Here is a 23,198-nt window from a genome sequence, read left to right on the forward strand (position 1 = left end):
GATGATATATTTGGTGGAGAACTCGGTATATTATGTCTTCATTACGCTTTAATCATGCCTTATAATAATATGCAATGTTTATAAATACTCATATACACAAAATATTATCCCAAACGTAAGTTCGAAAATTTGAAATCAAAAATTCAGTCTAAATTTCTCTTCATAGTATCATATTTGCAAAAATAAAAATTATTTATTTTCGAACATGATTTCGAATTTTCGAAAATAAACTTTTAGCTTAAGTGTCCTTTTATCATCAAGTTTTTGTTGAAATTCAGATAAAAAAAAATTTTTTATGAACATAACTCTGAAATTTCGAATTTAAACAGCCACTCAAAATAATAAATACAACTTTTTCGAACATCGTATTTTCGAAAATAAACTTTTATTTTGAATTTCCGTTTATTATAAAATATTTGTTGACAAAAAAACTATAATGTTTTTTGAACATAACTCTAAAATTTCGAATTTAAACAGCCACACAAAATATGTTTTCGAACGTAAAATTTTTGTAGAAATACCATTTTTTTCGAACATAATTTCGTGAATAAACTTTTAGTTTAAATTTCCGTTTAATATCAACTATTTGTTGAAATACAAAAAAAAACAATGATTTGTTTCGAATTCTGAAATTTCGAGTTTAAACAGTTAGGTTCAACTTACAGTCATTTATTAGCAAAAATACAATACATACATATATGTATGTATGTACATAAGTGTTTCGAACATAACTATGAAAAATCGAAATTAAACTTCCAGCTGTTATTTATAATCAATTATGTGCAAAACCAACACTATTCAAAAGTTTTTCGAATTCAACTTCTAAAATGTAAAATTTAAGTCCAAAATTTCTCCATAATCACTTATTTGAATCAAACATATAGAGCAAATTCAATCAAACTTCTCTTTAACGCCTTTGCTTTGCAACCGACGCATAAACATGTACATATGTAGAATACATGTACATATACATATACGCACACATATGTATACTTTTAACTGTTATCGAAAAGTTATGTCACATGTCGAATTCTTACAAATCCCAGGCGATTTCAATCAAATTGAATTGCCACCGTATTATGAAGGGAGTCGTCAGTTCATATGCCGAAAGCACATCCAAGCGATCACATATGTATACTTCACTATGAACATACATGTACATATACAGACAGCCATGAGCGCAAACTAAAATTAGAATGCGAACAGAAGGCGCACAAACAAATTTGTGGCAAGTGCGAGTGTGTAGTGAGTGTGAGGTGTGACTGAACGCCACACACACAGACATAGCCACATGCAAATGGCTACACAAATGACAGTTGTAGTCCGAATTGGCATTACATAGTAGTTTATCCTTTCTCAACTATTCTAATTCTAATGTGATTTCTCATTTCTTCCGCTCATTCATATGCAAAAACTTTTTCCATTATTTATGTTTGGAATGTCCATGAATCGCGCACACACACGTACCACGTTGCTTATTTGTACGTGGCTTCTTTGTGTGTATGTGTGTGTGTGTGTACTGGGAAGAGTGGCAAGTAAAGGTGGTGGGGACAAAGGCGTAGCAATGTCTAAGCTACAAATGGCGCAGAGGAATTCAATTTATCATATTGTGCAATTTTGTCATTTTTCAATTTGTTGGTGTGAGTATGTGTGTGTATATGTGTTATTGTGTGAGTATGCAGCTCTTCATAACCGTACATCTCGAAGAAAGCGCAGTGGAAGCTGTAAAATTTCGATTGCAGTACAAATCGGAAATAAGTGGACCAAGTAAACATACTAACTTGTGAATACATGTAAATACAGTGTTGCCAAGCAAAGCTGCAAGAAAACAACTCCGGGCGCACATATTCTTATGCATATATTGGCAAATAGAATGCGTTATTAAAGTGCTTTTGTATGTATGCGTGCCGCACAACTACAAACAATGTTGTTTCTTTTACACACACACACAAGAAACACACACTCACATGCATGCTTATATGTTTATTTGCGCTGCTGTGGCATATGAAATTTTCAAATATTCTCACTTGCCACGCCAGCCGACGCAGCCGAGACCAAGGAACCACAGCAAAAATGTGCACGAAATCGCACTCGTTTCACTCATTCAAAACGCACATACGCACACACACCTACATACGTTTATATATATGATTTTGTATGCATTTGTATTTGTATTTGTGGAAATTGAAATGCATTGAGCGGCCATAAGTCGGAAAATTGCTGAAATTCGGTAGCCAGTGGTTTTTGCGAAATTCATATTATTTCAAAGTTATAATAATTTCGGTATAAAATTCACACGCACACGCACGCACGTTCATGCATGGTATATTTATATCGAAGCGAATCAGTAAATCTGAATTCATTGTACGATTGCTGCTTGTTTGTGGGCGAAGAGATTGCACCTTTTTCGTCAATATTTGCCAAATAAATGCAAAATTGAGTTTAAAATAAAAAAAATCAACATAATTTAAGAGAAAGCTCCTTTTGTGCAATAAGCAAACGTGACATTGGGGTTTTGGTGAAAGTGAATTAAATGAGAAGATGAAGTATTTTTGTATTCAAGAGCACATAAATATTTATTTCTCAATACATTCAAGTTGGGTTGTTAAGCCTCAGCATTCATGATCTAAATTGATTTTTAGAAATTTCGGAAACTCTACGGAAGTGGCTCTCGCCTCGTATCACGTGACGAGTCAACCGTGCTTGACCTCTAACTGACTCATTTGTCGGATGGAGAATAGCCAGAGCAATGCACTGGAAAGCTTTGCAGATGATTGTCACAGTGATGTTGCTGATAATGATGATGATGATGCTGATAAGATAGTGATTATGATTATTGTGAAGATGATAATGGTGTTCATCATGATAATGTTGATGATGATGATTATGATCTTAAGATATTAATAATAATGATGGTGATTATGATTGTGATTATGATGATTGGGATGGTGATGATAAGATGGTGATTATTACGATGATTGTGATGATGATGATGGTAAGATGGTGATTGTGATAATGATGGTGATGCTGACGATGAGATGATGATAGGATGGTGATTATGATGATTGTGATTAAGATGATGATTATGATCTTTATAATAATGATGATCATTGTGATCGTGATGATGATGATTGTGATGATAATCATGATTAGAATGGTGCTTAGATGATTAATATAATGATTATGATGATGTTGTCGATGATTGATTATGGTATTGTTGATCATATTTGTGGTGATTAAAATTATGATGATGATGATGATGATGATAATGTGGTTATTATGATGTTGATGATTATGTTGATGTTGATTGTGATGATGATTATGATTAAAATGGTGATTATGATAAAATATCATTATAATGATGATGATGATGATGCTAAGAATGGTGGTAATGGTAACTACAATGGTGATGTTGATGATGATGGTGATCAGGATGATGATTATGATTTTAAGATATTATTATTATAATGACAAATATTATCATGAGCTTTATTGTGATCGTGATCATGGTGATGGCGATTATGATGATGATGCCGATAATGAATGCAATGGTGATCTTATATTAATTAAGTTGATGTTGACAATGATGGTCTGATTCTGATTAAATATGATGTTGTTGATCATATTGATGATGATGATGATGTTGATAATCTCAGTGGTGACTAATAAGATAATTATGATGACGGTTATTACATGATGATCATTATGGTGATAATGGTAATAAAAAATATACATATAATGATCATCATCATCGATGATTAAAATGTTGAATATACTAGTAGTAATAATTTTGCTGATGTTGTTGATGATCATGATGATACAATGAACATTAAAGGTGGTTGATGATACAAATTATAGATTTCATATTTATAAACATTACAGTAATAATGATGATGATGATCATAATGTTGAAAGTAGTTGTGATATTATTGGTAATGATGATGTTGCTGTAGATTATATAAGTGATGATTAATTGGATGACGTTGTTAGTGATGGTAATGATAATGATGATGATGATGTTTTGGAATGACGATGATGACACTCAGTATAGTTGGGATGATTATGATATTGAATTCACGGGTGTGTAACTTGAGCGCCTTAGTGAAAAAACATAACTTTTATAGCATTTAAGCTCAGGCGATCAATGCCCGATTGGTACTACTATCTGCTTTGAAGTCTCGTAACACATGAAGTAATATTTTTTAAAAGCAAATTTATATTTCCAAAAATTACTTTTCTTATTCTTCAGAGTCAACTTTTTGCCGTGATTTGGAAAAATGTTTAATTGGCATACATTTCAACAACATATCGGTCAGTCGAGGTAGAACTATGTTATGAAATAATGTACTCTTCATCTAATTCTTAAAAACATTTAGCAGGCCGCTATACATTTTTATACTTGGCGTGACAACGACCCCAAATACTTGCACTTACATCACATATAATACTTATAAAATCTGCCCAGGTAGGTCTTATACGATTTAAAATCGAATCTGTCAGCTTAAACTAGTTTCTAACTTGAACTCTCTGACACATTTTCTAAGCATTTATTTATCCTTTAGAATTAAAGCTCCATATCAAACTCCTATACCTTCCTAATCTGTTCTAATAAATAAAATGCGTGTGTATGTGCAATACTTCCTTTACAACAATTAAAGAGCGGAAGTGCAACTCTACGCTTTAAAGTAAGTAAAAGTTCTCCAATTAACACTCTCCGCTTACCACCTCAGCTGCCACACACACACACACACACACACTGACATTCGTGCGTGTGCATGTGTGTTGTTGCAATCACATTTCGCAAAAAGTGTTCGTGCGCAGTTCGTCGTTTTTACCATTCATTTGGAGATTTCTAATTCACTCACTGTGAACACACACACAGGCACGCAAACACACACGTATAAATGCTGGTGACCGTAGTGTCGAAAAAGCGACTGCATCAAAAAGAATTCGTTACATGTGTGGCAGCAGCAGCAGTTGCAGCAGTTGGTAAGCAGCAGTGAAGCTCACATTTCTATCATCGAAGCTGGATCGTCTACAAAATTGCCGATTCCTTTTATTGCCCTCTAATTGAATATCCACACATGCAATCGTTCCGAAAAGGTACGACATACACGTGAGTGTGTGTGTGTGCATGTGAGTTTCGTGAAGTGTTGCAGCGAGGACGCTGAGCGGTGGCAGGAAGTGCGCTCGAAACACCCACACTTTGCTGCGAGGCTTCAAGTGAGTATCTCATTCACTTCCGCTGAAATCAACACAAGTGCACCGCAAATTGGTAATTTGATGTGAAGTGCATGTCCTACAAGCATCAGTGGCGACAGTAGCCAGCCAAGCAACCGCAATAAAAACGGCAACAGCAACAACAACGCTGTCACGTTACAGTTGGCGTTGTGTTTTTGGCTTTGTTGTTTTGCTTTCGGTGTTGTTGTTGTTTTAACTGTACTTTTTATTATTGTTGTTGTATTTTTTGTTGTTGTTATTGTACCTTTTGTTGTTGGTATTGTACTTTTTTACGTGTGTCGTTGTTTCTGGTGCTTGACTGTAGCAGAAATTCTTTAGCTGACACATGACATGGCGTATGAGTAACATTCATTTTGTATGTGGCTTATGCAAGTGCACTAAGGGTGTTCCTAGCTACAGTGCAAAATTTTTCGCTTTTCATGCTCGTTTTTAGTCCTTGAATTATGAAAAATATTTGCGAAAAGTTTTAGCTCAATTATATTATATGTGGTTTAGAAGGCCTTAAGGGAGAAATGCTCCGAAGAGAGGAGCTAAGCTTGGATGGGGCCCGGAGTTAATTTCACTAATTTTCTAACCATCCGTAGAGCAATTTTTAAAGTAAACTTATTTGTGTTTGTTATACTTTCGAAAAAATTGTAAAATTCTCTATGGAACGGAATGTTACTCTTACGCCCCAACTACCAAATAATGTATGTTGAGTTAAGTGAAAATATTTCCCAAGATCAGTAGAAACTTGTAAATTACTACCAAAATAATTATAAAATATTGCTTTACGTTTAATATACAGTTATCCTCCACTTTTAAAAATAACAACCACCCTAATACAAAAGCATCTACAAGGATGGTGTATGTATGTATGTATGTATATGAACTTCCGAGTTGTAGTTGAAGGGACAGATTGTCGTACGCTTTAGTGGCGTTACAACCGCACCATCATTGTTGCTGTTGCTACATGAAATTGATTGTTGTGCTTGTTGTTGTTGCTGCTGTTGCGGTAATTAGCGTTGCAGCAACGAATGAATAACAGACTGTAAGCACAATGCGCCAGGATCCGGCTCGACGACGGCAAAACTGCGCTGCCACCAGTTCGTCGCCAAACAGCATGCTGCCTCAGCGCTCAATCAGCAGTGTCACAATGTCGACTGTTGCCGCTGCTGTTGCCTCAGCGCTGTCCAACGCAATCGGCTAATTACTTTGCAACTTGGCAATTTGTTGCTTTGGCCGAAAAACTAAATTGAATTCGGTTCGTTGACTGTCGAGTTGATTCACCCGCACAATGCACGCACACCCACACACACACATACACACACACAACCGCTTGCATATACTCATGCACACATACACAGTCATTCATCCCCTCATTTGGTCAGTCACCGTTCATTTCATAGTTTTATTTCACTCTTCCTGTGCCATTGAACTGCGGACCTGCTCCTTAGCCGTTCTCCTGCTCTGCCGGTCTGCCGCTCTGTCACTTGTCCTTATCTGCTGAAATGCGACTTTTATTCATTTCGACGTTTGCGCGGGCGCTCTCAAGTGCAAGCTCCTTCTGTCTCCAGTCGTCGTCATTATATATTTTGTATGTACGCGTGTATGTGCGTCTGTATGCGTGGTCTCAGTGCAGTGGCTGCTCATTGCGCTCGGCATCCGTTGAAATTGCAGCTTAGCTTTCCTGATTGCCTGGCGTTAAGGAGTGCATGTTGTGTGTATGTGTGTTTTCCATCTATCTTTCGTTGAATTACCAAAATAACTGTCTGTCTGCATGTATAGACCGTCTAAATGACTACTTGCTTCGGTTTGAATTCATACATATATACTCCTGAAGCGTTGTAACTATGTCGAGAGGCGCTGCAGCCTTCGTTGAGGTCATTCGAAGGCTTGCTTGATGGACAAAGAAATTGGTCGGTGGTTTACATACATACATACCTATTTATATCTACACTTCATTTATTTTGGAGTATATTTATTTAGTTAATTGCAATCCTCTCGGTTTTAAGTCGTTTAATTAGCTTTAATTAAGAGTGAAGGAGCTTCTATCCCAAACTCTCCCGTTCGGATTTCAACTCTAAAATTTTTAAGTTTTCGTGATCTATTGACAAATTTTTCGAGAAATTAGTTACAAATAAGACCAAAATTTATCTTAGGTTGATAATAATCCGTATTAAATATTCCTTTAATAAGTTGTTACTTTTTATACTTCAAATGTTCTCTCTATTAGTTATAAGGCGTCTAAGTGAATTATTGATCCGAGCAATCTCAGTTTTGACATATAGCCATACTATTAACAGAAACAGATTATTTTGGAATTTCTTTAATATATCTCTGACTTAGTTATACTTAGACCTACTGTTCCTTAGTAATGCTAGGTGGAAATTCAGTTTAAGTTGAGATGAAGTATTTGTTCTACAAAATGTCAATGATTTTTGCAAACTTTAAGAGCGATAAGATATCTAATTTTGCTACTACATCTAGTACCCTGAACTGAGAAGCTTTTAAATATTTAAGCCGTGTTCTAGATAGTGCTGGACAGAAGTATATTAGCGCCTCTTCCATGCCCTTCACTTTTTGCATGTATTTTCATTACTTCTGCCCATCTGAGTCGCATGTGATGCCAGTAGGCCGTCAATAAGCCAAAAAAGTCCTGCAGTCCCGTACGAGGAAAGGACATGTGTGTTTGTTTTCGGTGCTGCTGCACATGATCTTGACGATCTTGCATTCTTTCTCGCTCTGGTCCGTCCTGGTCAGACTTGTCTTTCGGCAATTTAATTGTGTATTGTTTTGATTACTTACCGTGTTTTCTTTATTGGTTCGGTAGCTAGACGAATATTTCTCAAAGGTTCGCAACAGGAACTGAGCTTCACATATTCGGTAACTGGCGAGTTGAATAGTCTTGTTCCGGTTTTGAATATTTTTGGCACTATACCTTTTGATTGATTCCTGATTTGAAACGTGAAAGAATTAATTGGAATTTAAAATTGTGTTATAAGATGCCTCTGGATGTCCGTATGATTCCCGTCCAGACTTCGGAAACAACAAACTTCAGAAATGCACTGACCGCCATTTACAGTAAAGTCATTAACACCTTCACCGACTCCCTCTCAGTGAATGACGTACTTATAGTCCACCACCCTTTGCAGACGAAAGCTCAAGTTGCCCCTAGAATCGGGAGTGACCCTTGCGCAGCTTCGTTCTGATTACTGTAGCAGGTTAAACTTATACTTATCCAGAATCGCCCCAGACATATCAAACATATGTATAGCGGGCAAGAAGTTCCGACATGACACTAACCACCTCTTTGCATGCTCTATTAACCCTACACATCTGACACCCCTCTCCTTATGGTCCGACCCCGCCGAACAGTACGTTTCCTGGGCCTACCGGTTGATGACCTCGATAACAACTTATCTAATCCTTATCATCCTTACGGGGATTAGGTAACCGTTACAACAACAACAACAACATATATGCTTCAAGCAAGTCTTGTTGTGGATCTTAGTTATGGTGTTCTTCATATGTTTACGATTAATGGCGTTTTGTGGCCCATCTGCAATACCAACCTTCCTTAGTTGTGAAGGTTTCATTAAGATATCGCAATTTTTACTCAAGTTATTGCTTGCGCGGACGAATGGATGGACAGACGTAGGAACGGACGGACAGACAGTCAACCGGATTTCAACCCTTCTCGTCATTCTGATCATTTATATTTATATATACACAACTCCATACCTATCGCAATTAGTTTTAGGTGGTTCAAACAACCAAAAGGTGAACAAAATTAGTATACTTTGTAGCAACATGTTGCAAGAGTATACACGTTTTTTTAGATTTAATCAAACTAAACCGAGAGGTCTACCACATGCTGTCAATTATGAGCATAAATTCGCCACAAGTCCACCAAACGATTCCCTATCCAGCACTTACATAGGCCTCTAAACGCATTAACAAGCATTTAACCCGAAGTAAGAGGCCGCACACACACTACATTATTTATTCGATGCGAATAATTCATAGCCAAAATAAAACATTTATATGGCATATAGGTTATGTTCTTGTAATGCTGTGCGTAAATCCTCAATACACCACCCCGGCAATACGCTGGGAGCTCTGTGACGGCCGTGAGCGTACATAGCTGTCGCCGCTGAGAATTGAGTGTCGCCCCGAAAATTATTTATTATCTTCGACGACGAAGACGAAGACGACGACAAGTGCTCCCCGGTGGGCTTTTGGCCAACTGCTTTGCCGTGCCAAACGGCTCGACCGGCTGCAATGACAGAAGCACACATACAAATATACAGTTGATATATAATCTAGTGTGTGTGTGTGTGTGTGTATGTGGAATGGCAACCCGTTCGCGCCAGTGAAGCGTACACTTTATAATTCCATAATAAATTTCTTTCCTACAATTTCCGGCTGTCATAATTCTCGTTTTTCACATACATAACTCCATCAGAGCGTAATAAATCGATATAAATTTCTTGTGCTTTGGCATTTTCTTATGCCAGCGATGCTCACATGCATACCACATGTACCACATCTGTGTGTGTTTGTCTGTGTATGTGACTGGTTACGTGCTGCCGCCGGACTTGGGATGGTGGGACGCCGCCAGCTTCGGATATGTCACTGAGCATTCAGCCATGTCACAGCACCGCACACACACACACATCCACGCACATGCCCAGATGTTTATGCAACCGCAAATACCTGTATGTATTTGTTTTATCTGCCCGACTAAAGCACGTCTATGCTTGTGTCTTCATACGTAAACATTTTCCAATTGATAAATTATTCGATATGAAATGCGTAAATTTTCGCATTTTGCCATTCTGTATTCGGTAATTCTGATTAGAGTATTGAGAGTAGTGGCAAAGGGGGCGGCAAATTGAAACCAGCATTCCGGCCCCAAATTACACACAAGTAGATTTATGTAAACATTTTCTGTGCTCAAACCCGCAACTGGTTTTTTGTCTCTGCAAACCTAATATAAATAAATGTAGAAATGCAACTTCGGCCTCATCTCTTGACATTTAAAATTTTTCTGGCGTTTTTGGAAGATACTTCTTGCTTGTAATGCGTGGCAGCACACCCAGTAGGGAATTTGATTCGTGTCACTTTAGTATTTTGGAGATTTTCTTTCGGGTTTGTGTAAAATTATATAAACTTATATGAAGTCTTAAAAAAAATTTCTCTATATGATATTCTTAGCAGGAGAACCTGCGGTTGATCAAAAAAATAACAAAATGGCGGCGATTAAAAAATTTTGAAATTTACTTCAAATTTAGGTCGCTTTTATCCTAGAATTTTCTTCTAGATTTTGTAATCAGTCAAGTAAATCTGATAAATGTGGTTTTCGGAAAAATATATGTTTAAAGAAAAACTTAATAAACTGTCTAAACTGAGTGGTAGAAAGCTGACACTCAAAAACTATTTGAGATATGAATTTATAATTTTAGTATGGTATCAATCGAAATATGAAAAATCCATCAGAAATTGTTTAATACATAATAGTGCCGGTCTTTAGCCTTTTGGTTATGGTTACCCTTAGGTTAAGTTGAAGTTTCAGATAAGAATTGGTAACAATATTCGTTAGGTTGGTTTGGGTCATTTGATCCTCTATGTGGATATGTCGTTAGGTTAAGTTGAAGTTTCAAAAACGTTTAGGTTAGGACATTCGTTAGGTCAGTTGGGGTCAATTGATCTTCTATGAAAATGTGTCGTTGGGTTAAGTTGAAGTTTCAGATAGGAATTGGTTAAGATATTCGTTAGGTTAGTTAGGTCAACTCACCCTCTATGTGAATGTGTCGTTAGGTTAAGTTGAAGTTTCAAAAACGATTAGAAAAATTCCTTCTGGGTGCCTCAAACTTCATGGCAAACTTTATATACACCATTCACTCTCGAAATAGTTCCACACTACTTTCGAAATCATTTGTAAATGATGCTGAAGTTATCAAGAAATAGGGAACCACTACTCTCGAAATATCTTAAGGAAAGTTTTGAAACAACTTCTAATCAAAGTTTCTTGTCGAACTAAGCTCAAAATGGTTCTCAAGTAGTTTCAAACTGGTTTCTGTAAGATCAAACTTTTGAAGAATTATTACCGAACTGGTCTAGGCAAACAAGTTCAAAATTTATTTCGGGATGAAACATAACCTATGACATATACCTGTTCTAATATTATTTACGAAAATAGTAACGAAACTTTTTGCCGATTATTAAAAAACCTCTAAAAAACCTTAAACCTTGATTAACCTTAAGATCGGACCTTTTTCTTTCTCTATATAAGCATTTAATTATACTTCGATACTAATTTCCAAGCAATAATATTATCTTTCATAATAGGAAAGTACATTATATACATGATATTATATAACTTTTCTACCAACTTACCTTCCACCACACATCAAAAATATATTAAACACTCTTTCAAGAAATTGTTTACGAATGATTTTGGTAACTAATAACGGTTTCTGTAGGGTTTGCAAATACTTACTTTCGAAGAACACGTGCTTGAACTCATCAAAGTCATCTGGCCTCTCTCATTCTCTTACTCTCCACCCATGTGTTCGTCTTCGTTTATACCTGGATCTCACGCATACATATATATTTTTGTACGTGTGTTTCCGGCATGTTTCTTTTATGTTTACCATCTTTATTTTGGGCTTAAAATAAAAATATGTAAAGGAAATTATAAAGCACACGTACACATACTTCGCTCCTCTTTTCACTCTTCTAAACTCTCTGCATTTTCCTTAGCATTTTCCACTTGAGCGCAGTTTACTTTGCTTGCCAAGTCTTGCTGTCGAAATGCTTTGATGGTTAATTTTTTCAATCTTCCAAAAATCAATCATTTCTCGGTTGTGTTTGTGTTTGCGCTTGCCATCCAAGGTCTCATGCCGTCACCGTAGTCGCCTCGATTACCATGACAGCCGCTGCGACTGTCGACTGTCTAAAACAAAAACCAAGCAGCTTGCGGCCTCCCGCCTGGTCCGGGGCATTAGTCGCTGTATCGTTGTGCTGTGTACCGTTTAACCACGTGCGTCCTTGTTTATTTTCTTTTGCCTCAGACCAGTATTTCCAACTCAATTGAACATTAGAGTTGCCGTTCGCCCCCTCTAAGCTTAAACAATCGTCCCTTCTGCCGCTGCGCTGGGTGTGTGTGCAGCCTACGGCAGCTCTGTTTGCTTAAAATTCATATTTCCATCATTCTGTATGTCGCTATGCGTCTATCTTTTTATCATTTTATGCTTCTTCATATTCATACATCTTCATTGCAAAGCGTTACATATGCCAAGTGTGTGCCTGTGTCTGAGTTTCTGTTGCCATTCGCCTGGCAGCAGTATCGTTTTGTATACTTTATGATGTCCATCTTCTTGTTGGTTTTCACTGGCCATGCCAGCCATTCGTCTTTCAATCGAATTCCGTCTGATTTCATATGCGATTTGTTTCGATTTTTATTCCTCTGTTTGTTGCTGTCCTGTTTTGCCAAAGAACGATTTGCAAGTCGACGAGGAAAGTAACCCAGTTTAATGTAGTAACAGTTTTACAAGGTTTTATGCTGTTGACTTGGAGCTGACGCATGAGCTAGGAGTTGATACTTATGCGTTCCCACGACCGCCGGGTCTAAGTAACCGTAACGGTCCCGGATTTCTTCAGGAATGTTTTATGCCGCTACAACAACAACAGTTGATACTTATCTCAAATCTATAGCGCTAATCCTTGATTTGCTTATTTGGAAGTACCTAATTTTCGATTAGCAATTATTTTTAAAAAATTTGTTATAACAAGATGCCTACAATTAGGCGCACTATTCATTCAAAACATTATTCAATTTCAATTTTACTTTTAAATACAAATATTTGTGCTTAAATCGTTAATGTTTTCAATCAATATCGCAGAATTTATGCTAAATGTAGGCTATTTGTAAAATTGTTGCCTACCATAAGGCGCATAGTTTATTAAAAAAAAGCGATTTCATTTTAAAGAAAACAGTATCCCCACGGAAATCGGAGATGTTTTTATAATCGAAAAATATGCTTCCATCCTTATAATTCTTTTTCAAAACATTTCATTCCATTTTTTATTAATGTAGTATAAGACCCTATTTTTTAACTCATATATTTTCTTCTCCCAATATTTTCGAGCATATTAGTAGAATCCCACATATAGCCAGATCTTCAACTAAAATATGGAAAATTTAGCAGTAAATTAGTTAAAATAAATTGTTGCCTACATTTAGCAGCGTTATTTATTTAAATATTCGGTTTCTAACTGAAAATTGGGAATAAAACGAAATCGGGGATCTTTTTTTTACTAAACGAAAGTGTAAGCTTAAATCTTGATCATTCTTTCAGTGATATTCGAAATTCAAATAATTAAAAAAAATTCGCCCAATGTAGGTTACGTGATATTCATGAGATCTAATTTAGTCAAAAATAATATATACGATTTTTTTAATTGCCGCCGTGTTTATGAAAGATTGACCAACACTTGCATCCACAATTTCATATCTATATAATTTTTCACTAGTCTCTAACCAGTCACAATTTCCATTACTACTGAACTAGTTCTTTTTCTTAAGCATGTGCTATATTACTGTTACTCCACCTAGGCTAAGGCAAAGCAAACAACCAGCCGTTGAACCGTTGGTCAAATATGTTCAATGGCATTCATCCAAAGTTGTCCTTTCCGACCCACCGCTGCTCCAGCCAAACATTGTATACGTTTATTGATGTGCTGTCGTCCAAACGCCGCTTCGTCTTTGCTTGTAGCCTATCTTCTTGGCGTTCATGCATCATAATCGCTTGGCATATAAATTTCAAATCTACCTCTTCGATTGTGGCCTCATAACTCGGAGAGTAGGATATGCGCTGCCAAAGGGATAGGTAAATATTTCCTTTTTCCTCGATGCGCCATTTAAGCGTTTTTATGCTGGTTCATAAGCGCAAATAAATCTACAAATGCCGGACATGGATGTGCGCGCTTGTACATGTGTGTGTGTGTGTTTGTTTTGTGCAAACATGTAAATTGCGGCATTTCTACACAAATCAATAAAGCGTAGCGAAATAAATTGCCGGTCATTCCTTTCGATGCTCTCTCTGCTTCTTCTGCTTCTTCTCTTTTCTGCGTTGATTTGCTTCGCTTCGCCTTCGGACTTGTGTGTGGGCCGCCTTATGGCAATAAATGTTGTTTCATTAATTTATTTTAATACATTCACATTTTCTGCTTTTAAATGTTTAGAGTGGATTTTTATATTACCTTTAGATTTTGGAGAATCACAAAAATTATGTAAATTTCTTAAGGATGTAATTAAGGTTAGAGTGAATTAAAAGGTACTTATGAAATTTTAATGTGAAATTTGTTTGTAGTTACTAAAATTTCACTCTGTTAGCTGATGCTGGTATTGAATACTATTAAAAAAAAGTTCTAAGTTAGGTTAGTTTAAATTTTACAAAAACAAAAAAAAAAAAAAAAAAATTACAGCGTATAGAACAACTCAAGCGATGATACGAGTATAATATTGCGAGATTTGGGGCCGAAATGGGTTCCAAGATGGAATATTATTAGACCGTATGTAATATTGCAAAGCAGAATATGCAGCTAATTTTTGGTACATTTTGATTCGGAATATATGAGCTAATTTAGCGTCAGATCAGATGTAAGTACATATAACAGCATACATACATAAGGGTCACATGGGAAGCTTATAAATATTGTCCACACGTTACTCATCATACTTGAACGGTATAGGTGCTAAAAACTCTAATGAAATTCAATACAATATATCTTACAAAAATGTATCACATGTTAAAGTAGAAAAGGTTAGGTTCATGTATAAAAAGGTATAGGTAAATAACCGAATATTTAGCTGAAACTGAAAAAGTATTTAGTAGAAAACATTTGATAATATTTAATAAAATATATATTTTTGATTATCTGTATAAATTTGTTATTTTTTAAAGTTGGCAACTCTAACCGAAACCTAACTTATCAATAGGGTATTATATGGTAAATTTCTGTAAAATCGGTTAGGATAGCCAACTTTGGAAAATTAATATTTTAAATAGGGTTGCCAACTATTAAAAAAAGTATATGACCTGGTCTACGAAAAGGGGGCTAACTTGCGAAAACTAGTTTTCTGGGAAAAGCTGTTAAAAATAATCGTCAGATTCTCGTTATCTCATTACTTGTTCTCCTTTTTTTTGACACCTAAGCCCCCTTTTCGTAGACCAGATCATATATGTATATACAATCAAGAATTATAGTTTGTAAGAAAATATTTGTATTTTCCTTATAAATACACTGTTGGTCATTAAGTTAGACACAAGTTTACTTGCATTAGAATTTAATTTTTTTTTAATATTTATTATTTTAATAATGATTGATAAAAAGTTAATATGCAAAAACATTGGGAACTTAATGATATTTTAAATATAATATACAAGTGATTATTCAAACTTGATAAAGTTGTGTTTTCCAAACATTTTCTTAAAACTACTTGAACAAAAGGTGCCTTTTTCTTGGTCATTAGAACAGACGCAATTAGGCCTTTAAATTTTTTATCACAAAAAGTATTTTTTTAACTTAACTTAAATTCTAGTTCTTTTTAAAATTTCATTTATTAGAAATACAAAAAAAAAAAAAATTTCAGTAGTGATTACTTCTTCTTTTGTTATTAATAACCTCATAAATATTGTCCTTCTTAGAATGATACAAGGAATATATGTAGATCAACAAAATCTTGCTCCAAGCACGTATAATAGCTGCAGTTTATATTTCTTTATCTTTGTATTGCTTTCCTATTTTGTATGTCATCCCTGTAAGCAAGCCTCAAACATTTTCAATTACGTTCAGATCTGGAGAATATGGTGACCAAGTCGTGACATTAACGTTTTAACTCGAAATAAACGACTTTACTACCTGAGCAGTGGCTTGTTGAAAAATCCAAGGAATTGGTCCGAAGAGATCATTTAATTTTGGAAATACGCACTCCAACAATGTTTTAAACCGATCGTCGTTCATCTTCTGATAGATAAAAATCAAGTCAATTCTTTCATAAAATATGATGGTACCCCACACCATGACTTCATCAGGGCAATCTAAAATAAAAAGTTTTTCATCAGTGGAGACCACTCAATGTCAAGTCGAGTGTCAGATTGAACAGTCCGCTTCGTATATTCTTTCGCGATAGGAAGCCGTTTTTCTTTGCATAGTTCATTCAGAGGGGGTTTTTCTTGATTTTTAGACGCTTTATGTGTTCTGAGTTTCTAATTGTACGCCAAATAGTTGAAAGTCTCGCTTTTAATTCCTTAATTTTGGTTGCAGAATTGGTGTGAAGCAATTCTAACAATTTTGCATTCTGATTGCTTAGGTATTGTTTTTGTCCTTTATGCCTCTGAATCCGTTAAATATAAGGTTTTGAAGCTGCGTTTTATCTGTTTAGCAATGTTTCGATTGAATAGTCCTTGGGAGTGAAAAAAGTCTACTTTTTCACGTTCCAATAAGCTCAGAATAGTAACTTTTCCCGTTTTTACTATAAAGTATCTCGAAAGCAATTTATTTGTTTATTTTTAGTTCTTTGTGAATTGAAGCGTTGTACCTCTTTAGTTCTCTTTATTCGCCCTTATATTAGTTTGAAATGTTCACTCTTGAAACCACTGCAAGTCTCTTTCAAGAATCGCTCAAACAATGTTTCTTTTAATATAGCCTCGCTCCTTTTTTACTAGCCAACTACGCTAAGAATCTGCATAAAACCATAATAAAATGCTACTCAATGCTGCTATACTCAAATAAACTGATAACATAAAGGCCTTTTACACCAGTAGAAGTCGAAATTCACCACACTGTTGATAAACTCATCAGCTGTTCTGCAAAAAACGCCAAAAAACAACCACCCTTGTGTGTATTGCATACTTCACGGCGCTACTTTGTGCAAATCTGCTGTCTGCGCATGTGAATTACAAACGAGCGATAAGGTTGATTTCAAAACTCGATTGATGTGGATTTTCTCATTTTCATATATGTGTCAACCACCCTTCTGTTACCTCAGTATCGCTGTAGCAACCGCTCGGTGAAGTTCAACAGCGTCGCGTTGCCATTGTGCTACGGCATACATAATTGAACGTACGCAGATATCTAGCTTAGCGAATGAGAGCGCAGTTTAATTCAACAAGTGTCGTGGCAAAAGTGTAAGTGCTTTGGCTGAAGAAAGTTAAGTGCTTGAAAGCAAAGTTGGAAAAGGGAAGGCGGTGTTTTGTGCGAAATAACAAAATTCTTGAGTGAGTGATGCCACAATATTTTGGGACTTACGCCAATAGTCTCTAGTGAGAGCGGGTGAGTCACGCAAATCAAAACAATAGTGGACTCTACTAATGGTGGACGGAGTGTGGCGTATTTAGTTTGTGGCAGCTACTCATGCGAACAGGTTGTTTTGGCTGGCATGGAAGGTCAGCAAAATTGTTTTTTTTTTGTGTTAGATGAGTGCGGTTGTCTAAACTTCCTACAAATTTTATGGTTCGCCATTTTTGATCTCTATTTTTTTAAAGTAAGGAAGGAATGAAACTCAAAAAAAAAAATTTTTTTAATATTTTCGTCCCATCATTTTTTTCATAAAATTCTATTTAATCGAAATACCGACTAATGACTCTGCTGAGAATACCTGCTCAACTTGTTCTTGCAACATGAATTTACTACCAAGTTCAGCATCAGTTTTTCATGTTATCAATTTGAAGAACATAATAATTTTAAAGCAACATGTATGTTGCATGTGCACGAAAGTATGTGCAACATTTACTTTCTGCATGTTTATTTGTCTCATGTAAGCTCTTCCTCCAGCATACCATAATTCTGCTCACATGTCCTTCTATCAGCTTGGCGATACTATTTTTTTGTTGTTGCTTTACTTGTTGTTGCTTTTATTTTCGTCGTTGTTATCATGTGTATGCATTTTGTGTGTTGCCAACGAAAATGGCACAGCATACACAATCCGGCAACATTTTCTGTAGCAATATTTTCATTTGCTTTTCGCTTCATTCATTTTGTTTAGCTTAGTCAACTTATTTGTTGTTTTTATATTTCGCTTTTGCATATCTTTTGAGTTTTGCATTTTTTGCACAGATTCGCATTTTGTGCTATTTAATTTTTGGCTTAAACCCAGGCTAGCTGGCTGCAGCATATATTTTTCGGCATTTCTCGTTTGCTCCGCAGTTCCACGAAAAAACGCTCGCTTTTCCAACGATTTTTTGGCACTATACGCAAACAAAATAAAAAATTGTACTATATATACAATATATATTTACATACATATGTATAAACTTGTAAATGGTTAGCATAAATGTGAATAAAAGCCTGGCAGAGGCCTTGGTTCTGCTATTGTGCATTTTTATCACAAAAACTAGCGAAGCCATGTGATTGGCCATAACATATATGTACAAATACATATTAGTGATTGTCGCCGTCATATGGAATATGAAATAGTAAATGGTGGCTGCACAGGTTATCAACAACGTAATGTTTTAAAGCAAACTTTACTTAAACGAAAAGAGTAGTGATAAATTTGTAGAACAGTGTTGAAGCGTTTAAGAGTGTAGTGAGGTAGTGAAAGACACAAATTTGGATTTTATAACTATATATATTGGGTCTATAAACATATTCGTGCTTTTTCTCTTCACATTTTGGAACTTTATTTTACAAAAATATATACAATGGTATTATTCAAAGTTTTACCCATCTGAAGCTATAACACTTTCATATCTTTCTGTATTCAATCCTTAAAAGACTTGCTACTCTATTTAAATGTGAATCGTATTCCAGTAAGGCTGTTTTGCATCGACCGGAACATGTAAGAGGTGCCAAGGTCTGCCAACCCGCTGATTTCCAAATAGTTTATAGCCTCATAATATAAGGTTGACGTTGTCATGATGAAAAATTATTGTCTCGTATCTAGTACGCAAATATTGACAATTTTTCTGCAATCACTGAATTCAATTTGATAAGTTGTTGTTAGTAGCGTTTTAATAAACTCACTCGGTTTTAGACGTACATAATATATCACGCTCTTCCGAACCCACCAACTATAGACCAATACTTTGGCGTCATGATTATTCGATTTTGTTGTAGATTTGGCTGGTTGGCAGCAGGTTTCACATACGAGTTAATATATTTAGTGTTGCCGTAATGGTTCTATTTTTTATTATTAGTCACAAGGTTTTGGAAAAACGTCCCTTTTTTGTAGCGTTCAATCAACATTTGTAATTAGCAAAATCGTCTTTCAAGTAAATTTGGCTTCAACTCATATCATACCTAATTTTCTAGGTTTTCAATGTATCTGACTGCTTCTAATCATATGGCGTCTTGATTAACTTGCTAAGAATCCAACATTCGAAGGGCGATCCACCACTCCCCTCATTCACCTGATATGAAAAGCGTTATGCAGACGTAGAAGCCATTTAAAAGGCTTGCACCGGCATACTGGCCGCCATACCGGCCTACGAACTAAAACACTCGTTCGACATGCTTTTGGACCGTGCAAAAGCTGTATTGAAGCAAAAGGAGACTATTTTGAATAAAATAAATTGATTTCTGATTTCCTGTTTACTTTGGAACAAACGTTGTAAGAATGAGAATAATCAGAATTCATTAAGAAATATATTAATCCACTAAAAATCTACATATTCAGCAAATTTCAAGAAATTTCTTTTGAAAGCCAAGGGAAATTCAAACATAACCGAGATCGAACCCACTTCCAAAGCCAAACTCGGTCAGCTTGCAAAACACCAAGGGCATGCTGATTATTGAAAAGAGAAACATTTTTTAGTTGGGTGTTCTATTCGATTCTTGTGATCTTCTTTCGTGGACATTTAGCTAAAGCGGATGAATATCTGACAAATACTGGCTGAACAATTAAAATATGATATAAAAACCATAAGAGCGGGTTTTGTGGTTGTTGAGGTTGATTTCTTCTTGTTACTGTATAGTCAATAATCATCTGTTTAGCATTCGGTTGCTCTAAATCACTTTACATACTAAGTAAAGAATCCACTTGATTTTTCCATAGCAGAGCAGGACCCAATCCGATTAAATAATGGCATAAAAGATAAAAGATTTACGCCAGGTGGCACTGTGTCGTTCATTTAATGAGGAATGTTTGTTATCATTCGAAAGAACATTCTTTGGTATTTATTTTTTTAAGAATATCTCTTTAAAATGTTGGGCGCAGTTACACCTTAGATGGTCCATCCATTAAGTCCAATGTGCCAAGTCGTTTCATTCGTCAGTCGAGTTGCTGCGAATGGCGCCGAATCGACTCTCCATGGTCTTCGTGTACACTCTCAGCTACGGCTGCTTTAGTTTAGTCACTGCGTGCTGGACATGGTCTATTCGATCGAATATTATCCAATAATGAATGCTGGGTTTGAAGATGGGTGATGGTCTTGCGAATGGTCGGCTCTGTAACTCGATTAAACCTATTTACCATAAGTTGAACGAAGCGCGCGAAACACATTCTTTACAGAACGTGAATTTGCGTAATAAGGTTGAACGACTTCTGACGATTTGAAAAAGTGTTACTTAGGCGTAAGACTTTCCATGATGAAATGCCAAACAATACTGAAAAATAACAACTTGATCGCACGTGGTCTGTCAAAAAAAGGCCATCCATAAAAAAGTACCTCTACTTGGATCACCCGTTATATAGCTTTTTATTGAATGTCTTTATATTTTACTATTTCTAAGGCTGATTAACAAAGTTGTTCAATATATGATTTTGTCGTTACTAAAGTAATGAAATATGATGTTGGAAAGATCATTTAATTTTTAATCATTTAATATTTATATGAGTACATTTATGTATGTTAAGAGGCCAAACAAAGACGAGTGGAGTTATTTTGTTATATTCCCACTCAACTGTATAAACGACTTCACTGAATAAGAATCATGCTCTAGAAATTCTCAACTGGTTTTGAATTTATTATTCAATATATTCTTACAAGTCCACTACAATTTCTTTCCCTTATTTAACTTGGATTTCTCGAGTAGCTTTCGACGAAGTGCTTGCATTTTTAACTCAAAGCTTCTAGAGTCCATAATTCTTTTCTTTAGAATAAGAAAAAAATCACGTGAAAATTTCCGCAAAGACTAAGGCTTATACTCTCCACTTCTTCTCCCTTTATTTACAGATTAACGCAGAGAACACTTGAGAGCATTGCTAAGCGGGTCGACTACTCCGCCAAATTCGACGTCGAGCGCAACAAGAGGGCTACTTTCCATAAAAGTTTCAGACAAACTGCCAATAAAGTGGAACTTTTTTCCTTCAGCACACAAAACACACACACAGTTACATGCACACGGACACAGATACACAGTGAATACACAGTGAATCAAATCACTTACTCAGACTACTCTACTGGTTATAGTTGATCAATCGTTGAATACTTTGTGGCAAGTGAATGCAAGTTGAAGAAGAAGAATAAGAAAGGAAAAGAATTTGCAGAAATCGTGCAACATTTGAAGTAATTAAAATTTAGTTCCAAAAGTAAAATCGACAAAGTGCACCCAAAAAGAAAGCGAAAAAGAGAAAAAAAGTGACGAAAGTTTACATTTGCAATAACAACAACTACAAAAGCAACCAATCGATAATCGAAAAGTAAGTTAGAGAAAAATAGCAAATAAAGAAAAGTGCAAAACCAAGTTGCAACAAAGGGCGCGTGCATGCAACATTCCGGCCGCATGTGGCAGCGGCAGCGGCTCGGCTGTGGCACAGTGCAATCGAATAATTAATTCAATGCACTTAAAATTGCAGTTTTCAACTTGAGAAACGACGAGAAAATCGCATTTAGCCCAAAACTACAGATATACTGCAACAATAACAACAACTACAACAAAAAGAACACAAATAATAATCACAGTGAACGAGTGGCGATACAAAACTAAACTAAACTAAAAGTGAAATAAAAAAAAAGCAAAAACAAATTAAGCGAAAGAAAAAAACCGAGAGTTGAGAATAGATAAGCAGCCGAGAGTAGCGAAAAGCGTGGCAAAGTTAGCGTGACAAAGTTTCATTTGTTGGCAAATTGAAGCGGCGTGCAGCCTGCTCGACAGCAAGTGAGCGCCAAGTGGAGCCGAGAGGGGCTGAGGGGTGAGTGAGCCAGCGACCGCCTGCTGTGTGAACAACAAAAATGACGTGCGCCGCTCATAGACTAAATTGCATAAATTCACAAATACAAAAACAAGAACAAGAACAACAACAAAGAGTTGGACATCTGGCAGCATCCATCAGCGGTTGCAACAACGACAGCGGCAACGGCAGCGAAAAATACGCAAAAGTGAAAAGTTGCAAATTGATGTCGACGCAACAGCGTGCCACACGCGCACACGCCATACCCCACCACGGCCAACACCAGCAGCAGCAGCAACAACCACAACAAAAACAACTACAGCAGCAACAAGAGTTGCGCGCAGCTGACATAAATTGTAACGGTGTTGGTGGCTGCAACACCGACGAATTACTTGCAGCACAAGCAGAACAGAAGCAACAACAAAAACCAACACACAACTCCACCACCTCCAAAATGTATGACAGCAACAACTTGCAACACTCGCTAGAAGAAGTGGAAAAAAGGCAGTCACCAAAAGCGTCGCTACCATCACCACCACCACCACGACCACTTTTACCACAAATGTAAATAGCGTCCAATCACGGCGGCATCAGTTGCAACGGCATCAACAGCTCACTCTGGTGTGCATGCTGTTAGGTGAGCGCAATAGTTGCAGTAAAATTAGCAGCAACAGCATCACAGCAACACGAATGCATAACGGTGGCAGCAACAACAGCAGACAGCATCAGCGGCAGCTAAAGCAACAACAACCGAAATCCTTCGCCGGTTACACACGCCTCTTCAGCGTCCTGTTGCTGTTCGCCTTGCAGCATGTTCCAAGCGGTAAGTGATGGCTTGCACTATACATATATA

The 23,198-nt window shown here is 36.3% G+C and overlaps 1 protein-coding gene across 4 annotated transcripts in view; it reads left to right on the plus strand.

Moving 5' to 3' along the window:
• LOC120782175 (protein CEPU-1) overlaps positions 1-23,198 on the plus strand; it is a 499,499-nt gene that overhangs the window by 232,537 nt on the left and 243,764 nt on the right. For all 4 annotated transcript variants that reach the window (XM_040114313.1, XM_040114314.1, XM_040114312.1 and 1 more), the window contains one exon: positions 21,408-23,168. In XM_040114313.1, the coding sequence (XP_039970247.1) occupies positions 22,973-23,168 (196 nt within the window). In that variant the 5' untranslated portion in view covers positions 21,408-22,972. The remainder of the gene's footprint in view (positions 1-21,407; positions 23,169-23,198) is intronic.

The sequence above is a fragment of the Bactrocera tryoni genome, chromosome 1 (genome assembly GCF_016617805.1).
Source record: "Bactrocera tryoni isolate S06 chromosome 1, CSIRO_BtryS06_freeze2, whole genome shotgun sequence".
Classification (NCBI taxonomy): domain Eukaryota; kingdom Metazoa; phylum Arthropoda; class Insecta; order Diptera; family Tephritidae; genus Bactrocera; species Bactrocera tryoni.